Source organism: Zea mays, chromosome 1, assembly GCF_902167145.1.
Source record: "Zea mays cultivar B73 chromosome 1, Zm-B73-REFERENCE-NAM-5.0, whole genome shotgun sequence".
Lineage (NCBI taxonomy): Eukaryota > Viridiplantae > Streptophyta > Magnoliopsida > Poales > Poaceae > Zea > Zea mays.
Genome location: NC_050096.1, coordinates 244,930,191 through 244,940,093, shown reverse-complemented (window position 1 = coordinate 244,940,093; position 9,903 = coordinate 244,930,191). Strand labels below are relative to the sequence as shown.

The window sequence follows — 9,903 nt, the reverse complement described above, 5'->3', positions numbered from 1 at the left end:
GGAGTCTAGTAAAATTGGTCCCAAGTTTGTATCACCTTTCTACTATTCTAATGCATTTCACAAGCTATTAATAAAAAGAAAAGAATAAGGTATGAATAGGACCGGGCTAGAATCAGCTCGAGTCGACCCATCCTGCCCACGGCCTCCGCGACTGAAGCCTGCGCCCGCGCGTGTTATTTTCCGCAAAGGCCCTAGCCATTCGAATAACTAATGAAGAGTCCACAACACTATTTCGTTGTGTCGCTGACAACTTCACCGAGACCTTCCTATTTCTATTTCTTCACAGTTTTTAGTCCCCGACGATGACGCGTTCACCCGTCGACCATCCCTCACTGAGACTTACTGCAAATTAGACGACCGACAAACCCGAGCACCTACTCACCATCCTCGAGCCATGACAACTCTAATCCATGTATTAATTAGGCTAATCCACCTCAGAATCCCCTCTGCCCATGACTATGGGGGACAATGAGGGTCGGCGAGACTGTTTCCATTGACACAATGTGGTGGCGTTCAAATTGAAGGTGCAATGAGCTTTAGTGACTCTCCAAGACTCAAGGACAATGACCAAGAAAGCGGGCGAAGGGATAGGACAGTGGGTCGATGTGGAGGGCGTCCTTGATGGCGCTATGTGATGGTGACATGATGTTCTCGGTTCTTCACTGTGGTAGCATTCAAACGGACGACTTGGTGAGCAACCAGAGGATCAAAAGAGGTCAGAACAAGAACCAAGGGGGTATGAACTAACCGGAGACGGTCTGGTTACAGCGAGGCGTACCACAGCGGCGCAAACAACCAGTTTTGGGGAATTGTGGTGGTCATGGGCTATGGTGGATGGGAAGGGCTGGCTGCGTGTGGGTTAGGCACATAATAGAGAGGCGGAGCAGGGAGAGTCTTCAATTTAAAGGGATCGGCCTAGCTACTTGTGAATTTCGGACAAAAGTGTGGATGCCGACGACGAGATATTTCTCTGGGACTTGATCATCATGGCGCGAGGCAGTAGAAAGCCTCAGGGGCAGTAACTGACTACCCCGCCACGACCACAGCGACGTGGTAAAACCAATAATCGCGTGGCATGGCAGTAGTGAACGATGACCCCCAGCGATGATAGCTCGGTCGGTCGCGGAGCAAGCGGGTACGGTGGGGCCAATGCATGAACTCATCCCCTGCATGATATTTTCACCCCTCCGGTAATATCCACTTAGAGCCATGCACGAATCTTCACGGTGAGCTCGAATCACTGTGCTCGATCAGCGATGGTGAGGTGCACTGCACCTGTAATCTAGTTCAGTTACTGTACAATACCACACTCTAATCAGGACGTCTCACAAAGCAACTTTGGGGGTCCTTTTTCTCCTATTTTCATACAGTAGCATACCAACTCGACTGTAGCAAAGTTGTTCTCCTATACAACATCTTCAAACATGTCATAGGGATCTTGGGCTTAACCTCACTGGATTAGTCACAATCTAGCTCCAAAGTTAGACAATGTCATTGTCAATCTAGGTTCAAAACATCCACTCGACTGACAGCCTCACTTCCAGGGCATTTTACTCCAAGTTCCATGTCTTTCGGGGCTAGATAACTTAATTAACTTTGTACTACTATAATATCTCTACAACTTTGCCATAATGACTTATAGCAAATTCCTTATGGATTAAGAGATACAAGAGCCCAAAGTTGACTCAATAACACTGTTTTCAGGGTTCAAGAATGGAGGTGCTTGTGAACTTTTGCAAGTTACTCCAAATTTCTCCACAAAACTTGGAAATATCCAAATATAAAAGTTGCTTAGCTTTTGTTACTCTACCACTTCGATATATATACTTTTGGCAAAAAGTGGTTAAAATTTGAAATCACCCTATAAGGCACTAATTAGGGTTTTTGGATCCCAAAATAGGGTTTTGGGTATCCTAAGGTACTTTCAAGTGCTTAACCTCTCCAAATCCTTGTTTCTTAACATGTCTTACAAACTTAGCAAGATTATTCCTTTGTACTTAAAACATACGGTCACATGTTTATAGTTCCTGGAGAGATTTACTCCTACCTAGGCTTAAGGATCCCCTTACCAGATCATACCCTCAATCAAGCATCATTTCACAAGTTTTGTTTTGAAATTTTAGCCTAGTAAATGCATTCTAGGTATATCATACACAATTAAATGCCAGTGCATATGATGTCATGCCAAAGTTTTAGTTCTCGTAACACCAGAGGTGTTATAGAAATGGATTGCCTGATTTCATTTCGTGGTTCAAATAGAAGGTATCATGCTTAGTTTGTCATTTGAAGTTGCTCTTACATGCGAATAATATAAAAATATAGCGTGTTTGAACTTGTAGGACCAAAGAGACCCATCTATGAGTGCCGATTTGAGACAAGTAGCCGATGGCTTTGCCTATAAGGTCAGGAAATTTTCTGGGTATGACATCAATGGATACCGTTTTCGCACATCAAGTTACGACCAAAGTCGCAAAATCGAAAATCCATGTGTTTTGGAGTCTTTACACCCTGACTTGACGAGGTCGAGTATTATGGAAGAATTGAAGAAATATATGAACTCAATTTTCATGGTTCCAAACCTCTCACTCTAGTGATATTCAAATATCATTGGTTTGATCATGAAGTGATGAGACAGACACATTCTAATCTTAGGTTAGTCGAAATTCGACAAGATTCCACCTTATTAAGAGATAATGTCGATATCGTGGTCCAACAGGCCACACAAGTGTATTATCTCCCATATGCATGCCAAACAAAATAACATCTTAAGGTTTAGGAAGTTGTGTATAAGGTATCACCGCATGATAAATTACCTATTCCAAACGATGAAGATTATAACTTAGACCCGGACACATATGATAGAGAGTTCTTTCAAGAAGATGGGATAGAAGGGCAATTTGATATAGATTTAACCGAAGCGATCGAAATGGAAGTAGATATGGAAATGGATGTTGATGAGGAGGATGATGAGGTGCAAAATAAGAATGACTTCTGTTTGTTGGTGTTGGTAATACTTTGTGAGATAACTTGGTATGAACTTGTTGATGTTGTAATACTTTGTGAGATACTCGAGACTTATTTTTGTGAGTGTTGGAGACTTATGTTTTGTGAAACTTGTTTGATGTGGTGATATTTGTGAGATTTGTGGTCTTTGTGAGATATGTGGTGTGTATGATGTATGTGATGATTCTGTGATATCTGTGATGTATATGTGATATATATTTTGTTTGTTTGGATGGAATAATCACTATCGGAATCCGGCCCTTTGCCGAGTGCCGGAGGCTTTGCCGAGTGCTTTTTATCGGGCACTCGGCACAGTCGACTTTGCCGAGTGCCGCCCTCGGCAGAGTCCTGCGCTCGGTAAAGAGATTGTTTACCGAGTGCAGGGCACTCGGCACAGCCAAGCACTCGGCAAATACTGTTTTGCCGAGCGTCAAGCACTCGGCAAACATGGCTCTCGGCAAAGGGCCGTTAGCGGCCGTCTACAACTGACGGCCGTCAGTCTTTGCCGAGTGTCAAATATCTGGCACTCGGCAAAGAGAGTCTTTGCCGAGTGTCCTATGTAGACACTCGGCAAAGCATATTTTTATTTTTTTTATTTTGGTCACCAAACTTTTTGTGGTATGTTCCTACACTATGTAGACCTACATGTACCATTTTGGGACAATTATAACAATGTTTTCTATAGCTAGTACATTTAGTTTGTTTATTTGAATTTCTTCGGAAAATTCAGATTTGAACTGCAGGTCACTCGAAACTTGGAAAACCGTGCATGCAAAAATGATATCCATGCTACTTAGCACAAGTTACGACCGATTTCAGGAGCGGACCGGAAACTTCGAGCACCATGCTCACTCAACATGACCGTAAACTTGCCATCCAGGTGTTTAAAAATTGTATAAAACAGAAAAAAAGTCAGAAAATCATGAAACTTGTCCACGTGTCATGATATCATATGTAGAGGCTGTGATAAAATTTGAAAAAGTTTCGAGAAAGTTGTAACGCACTATGTGTACAAACCTAAGAGATCCACATTGAAACTCTATGATTTCATGTGTGGTTCTCTAAGGTTTCTACACATAATGTCTCACAACTTTCTCCAAACATTCTAAATTTTTTATCACAGACTCTACATATGATATCATGACACGTGGACAAGTTTCATGATTTTCTGACTTTTTTTCTGTTTTATACAATTTTTAAACACCTGGATGGCAAGTTTACGGTCATGTTGAGTGAGCATGGTGCTCGAAGTTTCCGGTCCGCTCCTGAAATCGGTCGTAACTTGTGCTAAGTAGCATGGATATCATTTTTGCATGCACGGTTTTCCAAGTTTCGAGTGACCTGCAGTTCAAATCTGAATTTTCCGAAGAAATTCAAATAAACAAACTAAATGTACTAGCTATAGAAAACATTGTTATAATTGTCCCAAAATGGTACATGTAGGTCTACATAGTGTAGGAACATACCACAAAAAATTTGGTAGGGAAAATAAAAAAAATAAAAAAGTAATTTGCCGAGTGTCAGCGAGGAGACACTCGGCAAAGGATAGTAAAAGATTCTTTGCCGAGTGCCATCCAGCTGGCACTCGACAAAGGACTCTTTGCCGAGTGCCCGCGATCTGGCACTCGGCAAAGAATATTTTAATATTTTTAAAAAATCTTTGCCGAGTGCCCGCGATTTGGCACTCGGCAAAGAATATTGTAATATTTTTAAAAAATCTTTGCCGAGTGCCCGCGATCTGGCACTCGGCAAAGCCGTTGAATAATAAACCGGTCGTCTTCCTCTCTTCTTCTCTTGCTCACACTCTCTATCTATTTTCTCCACCGCGCGCCGCTCCCGCCGTCGTCCCTCGCGCGCCGCCGGCCACGCGCGCCGCCAGCCCGCGCGCCCCGCCATCCCACGCGCCGCCCCCACGTGCGCCGCCCCTGCGCCCTCCGCCGCCGGCCACGCCATCGCTCCGGCCCGGCCATCCTCCCCGCTCCGGCCATCTCCGCCAACCACCATCACTCCGGCTAAGGTATACGATAAATTTTTATATGAAATTGTTATACGATCTATGAAATTGTTATATGAAATTGTTATACGATCTATGAAATTGTTATATGAAATTGTTAGGTTTGAAATTGTTATATGAAATTGTTAGGTTTGAAATTGTTATATGAAATCTCTCGCTATGGTTATATGAAATTGTTAGGTTTGATATTAAGTGAGTTTGGTTGCCGCCGTCGTCTCACTCTCACTCACTCACTCACCCGCTCGCTCGCCGTCGTCGCGCCCACCGTCGTCTCACTCTCACTCACTCACCCGCTCACTCTCTCTCACTTAGATGTGACTTGCATTCATTGTGTCGTTTGTATATGTGCGTGTCAGCCAACGTGCTGTTAGATCTATTTGCAGGTTTTGAAAACCTCCCCATACAGGGGAAGTGCTGCCGATTTTTTTAACATGCTTGTTTATTTTTTATAGAGAAGATACTTGTCTTCCTAGCCACTGCGGGTCTGCCTGCACCGCGTCGCGTCGCCACAGCATCGTATCCAGCAACTCCAGGTTATTCCTTATCTATTCATCGTTCATTGATTTTTATATATCTTCTCTTTGCATTATCGTAACATTAGGGCGAAATATTACAGACTCAGCTAGATGATGAGAGGAGGCAACATGAGGAGCTGGAGAAGAGGATGGCAGAGATGTTCGCGTACATGCAGAGCCTTGGCGCCGCACAGGGTCATGCTCCACCACCTCCGTTGTTCCCTGCAGCTGACCCTACAGAGTTCACTACTCCTGTGAGTATCAAAATTTTAGTACTGCATGATATTTATTCATATGTTCTCACACATACAATCTCTTCTCTGTGCAGGGTCAATCGGCGGCGTCGAACAACCCTCATGCTTCATCCAGCCCTTCGCCGAACCAGTCCAGATGCCCACCTCGTTGATGATCTGTTTTGTGATGATCCAGACTTACCTTTATGAGTGTTGGTGATGTTAGTTAGACTTTATCTTGTGAGATACTTGGTGATGTTAGTGATGATGTAGACTTATATCTGTTTTGTGATGATCCTTACTTATATTTGTGAGACTTTAGTGAGACTTTGTGATATATATGGTGTTGATGATAAATGTGTTCATTCTGTGATGTGATTGATATATAATGTGATGTGAATGATATATATCTTTTGTTTGTTTGGATGGAACAACAAAAGCAAATAAAAAAGGGACATCCTGGTCACTTTGCCTAGTGTAACACTCGGCAAAGGGTCGCTTTGCTGAGTGCTATGACCATGGTACTCGGCAAAGAAGGCAACCTGGGAACCGGTAAAGCCATCTTTGCCGAGTGCTCACAAAGGCACTCAGCAAAGAAGGAAACCTGGGAACCGGCAAAGACATCTTTGCCGAGTGCCTTTACCAAAGCACTCGGCAAATATACTGGCGAAGGGGCTCACTGGAGGGTTCTTTGCCGAGTGCCAGTCCACCTGACACTCGGCAAAGAGGCTGGCGGTGGGGCCCACTGGACCAGTCTTTGCCGAGGGCCTCTAGAGCAAACACTCGGCAAAATTGGCCTCTTTGCCGAGTGCCACAGAAGGCACTCGGCAAAGGATCCGTCACCGTCACTTGGCGCCGTGACTGTGACTTTTCTTTGCCGAGTGCCAAATGGCACTCGGCAAAGTCTTTGCCGAGTGCCCGACAAAAAGTACTCGGCAAAGAGGCTGTTGCCGATGTACAGTTCGCCGAGCGTTCTTTGCCGAGTGTTACACTCGGCAAAGCCTTTGCCGAGTGTAAAATAGCCTTTGCCGTGTGTCTCAGACACACGACAAAGGAGCTGATTCCGGTAGTGAATACAAACAAACAAAAAGGGGTTTTCTGGTCACTTTGCCTAGTGTTACACTCGGCAAAGAAGGTACACCTGGGAACCGGTAAAGCTTATTTGCCGAGAACTGTGGCCTCGGCACTCGACAAAAAAGCTCTCTTTGCCGAGTGCCTCCTGAAACACTCAACAAAGGGACTGGCAAAGGGGCCCATTGGAGCCTTCTTTGTCGAGCGCTAGTCCAGAAGGCACTCGGCAAAGAGGGAGCCTTTGCCGAGTGTTAGAGAGGACACTCACCAAAAGCTTTGTCATCGTCACTTGGTGCAGTGATGACGACTTTTCTTTGTCGAGTATCAGATGACACTTGACAAAGTCTTTGCCGCGCCGAGTGCCCCATAAAAAAGTACTCGACAAAGAAGTCGTACGTTGCCGATGTACAGTTCACCGAGATCGCTTTGCCGAGAGTCACCCTCGGCAAATAGTTTACTGAGTGTTTTCTGTGCTTTCTGAGTACCCGAATCACTCGGCAAACAACTGTGTCTGGTAGTGACTATACTTGTCATGGCCAAAATGTGCACTACTACATGTATATATCTGTAGCAAAGAGACGCAAAGGAGGCACAGCATATTCATCACACACAATTAGCTATCGTGCTTAGTGTGCATCCCACTTCTGCGCTGCATATTTATTGTGTTTTAATTTAAAAATAAACTAGCAGATGACAAATATTCGATAACGGAGGTACCATTAAGTGTTGTTCGGTTAGCCATCAATATATGTGGATTGAGTGAGATTGGATATATTTAAATCACAAGCAAGTCAATTTTTTTTTTATAATCTCATCCAATCCATATGTAATGAAAATAACCGAATTAGGATTTAAGGAGCCAATCATCCTCTCTTATCATGGATGCATGGTTGAGGATTCGTTGTAACCTACCGAACACAGCTGACGAGATGACCCATATGCAGTGATAGCATACATCACAACGGCACCAGTACTGCGGTGTTTATTATATATTAGCCCAGTCGGCTGTTCTCCCTTGTCATGCATCCCCAATTAACATAAACTAGCTAGCTAGGAACGTGGCCAAAATGCATTGCTACATATAAACATGCGCACGCGGCTGGGCCGGAGACAAATCATACGTGTAGTAGTCATGAGGTCTCTTCTCCACACCACCAATAGCAGTAGCCCGCCCCCTGGCAGCAGCAGGAAGCAGCAGCACTGCGGCAGCAGATGCTTCGTCGTGTCCCTTCTCCTGGTCCTGCTAGCTCTTGTAGCCTCGGACGTGTATCTCAGCTTCCCAAACCGACGACGGGTTCTTCCATTGTTCCCCCAGCAGCTTTTGTCTCGCAGACAGCAGCGAGGCGGCGAGGGCGGCTGTGACATTTTCAGGGGCGAGTGGGTGCCGGACCCGGACGCGCCCTACTACACCAACGACACCTGCAAGGTGATCCACGAACACTACGACTGCATGGGGTACGGCAAGCCGGACCTGGGCTTTGTCAACTGGAGGTGGCAGCCTGACGGCTGCGACCTTCCCCGCTTCAACCCATGGCGCTTCCTCCACATGATGAGGGGCAAGACCCTTGCCTTCGTTGGCGACTCCCTCGGCAGGAACCACAAGGACTCGCTCATCTGCCTCTTGACCACGGTGAGTCGTCGTCGTTCATCTCGATCGGCCATCCGCCATCCATGCGGCGCGCTATAGATCGCTAGCTAGCTGCTTGCTTATTAGACGATCATGCGTGATGCGTGCATATGCATGTCCATGGGATGCAGGTCGCGGAGCCTACGACGAGCTGGCCGAGCAGCAAGCACACCGTGTACTACTACGCCGACTACAACTTCACCGTGGCCCACTTCTGGGCGCCGTACCTTGTCCGGCACGAGCAGATCGACGAGGACGGCCCAGCGCACACGGGCGTCTGGAACCTCTACCTGGACGAGCCAGACGGCGTGTGGGCGGCGCACGTCGCGGAGTTCGACTACGCCGTCGTGTCCGCGTCCAGCTGGTTCTACCGCCCCTCCATGCTGTACGAGGCCGGCCGGCTCGTCGGCTGCCACTACTGCCGGCTGCCCAACGTCACCGACCTCACGCTGCGCTACGCGCTGCGCATGGCCACGCGGGCCGCGCTGCGGGCGCTGTCCGGCGCCGACGGCCGCTTCCGCGGCACGGCCCTGCTGCGCACCGTGGACCCGTCGCAGTACGAGGGCGGTGAGTGGAACAAGGACGGCAACTGCGTCCGGACGGCGCCGTTCCGTCGCGGCCAGAACGCGGTCCAGGGCCTCGAGCGTGAGTTCCGCACGCTGCAGCTGGAGGAGTTCGCGTCGGCGGAGAAGGCGGCGACGGACGGTGGCGGTAAGGTGAGGATGCTGCTGATGGACACCACGGAAGCCATGATACTGCGTGCGGACGCGCACCCGAGCAAGTACCGGGGGTGGACGCCGGAGAAGCACTTCACCCTGCACAACGACTGCGTGCACTGGTGCCTGCCCGGGGCCATTGATACGTGGAACGACATGCTGCTTCATATGTTGAAATGATCATCAGTAATTTGAATTAATAATGCCAAACCAGTGTGGCTGTGTAGTGTGTACAATATGGTGCTCCCTCTGTTGACAAGTATATGATGACTTTGACGTTTTTTCTTCAAAACTTTGACCACTCGTCTTATTTAAAATATTTATTCAAAAATATAAAATTTAAAGTCACGTTCACACAATTTTATTTAATAAAATAAATTACAACAAAATACATGATAACTTAATTTTTTTTAATAAAACGAATGGTCAAAGTTTTATAAAAAAAAACAATTGCTTCATACATTTATGAACGGAGGTAGTATAATTAATTGTTGATTTCATACCGGTGAAAAAACGTACGAATATAAACACGGATTGCAGATTGATTAGATGGCTTAGCATCTAGGGCTGCCAAGCTTAACTACTGAATTATAGCCTAAAAATCGGGAAGCTAAAACCACCCTCACCGTATTTGATTAATAAAAAGCTGTGACAATGGTCCCCATCGAGAAACCTCTAAACCATGTCCTTCTGTCACTAATTGGTTGATTTAATCTGACCACTC

At 46.2% G+C, this 9,903-nt stretch overlaps 1 protein-coding gene across 1 annotated transcript; it reads left to right on the top strand.

Moving 5' to 3' along the window:
- The first annotated feature begins 7,876 nt into the window (after nt 1-7,876).
- Nucleotides 7,877-9,467, top strand: LOC100276538 (uncharacterized). Its single transcript, NM_001150302.2, has 2 exons — nt 7,877-8,466; nt 8,595-9,467. The coding sequence occupies exons 1-2, from the start codon at nt 7,924-7,926 to the stop codon at nt 9,357-9,359; spliced, it is 1,308 nt and encodes a 435-aa protein (NP_001143774.2). The 5' UTR covers nt 7,877-7,923; the 3' UTR covers nt 9,360-9,467.
- The last annotated feature ends 436 nt before the right edge of the window (nt 9,468-9,903 follow it).

What these genes read in the sequence shown, in the direction of transcription:
- LOC100276538 (NM_001150302.2), top strand. Translation starts at nt 7,924, where the DNA reads ATGCGCACGCGGCTGGGCCGGAGACAAATCATACGTGTAGTAGTCATG. An exon ending in TCATCTGCCTCTTGACCACG is followed by an intron (nt 8,467 to 8,594) that starts GTGAGTCGTCGT and finishes CATGGGATGCAG; the next exon opens with GTCGCGGAGCCTACGACGAG.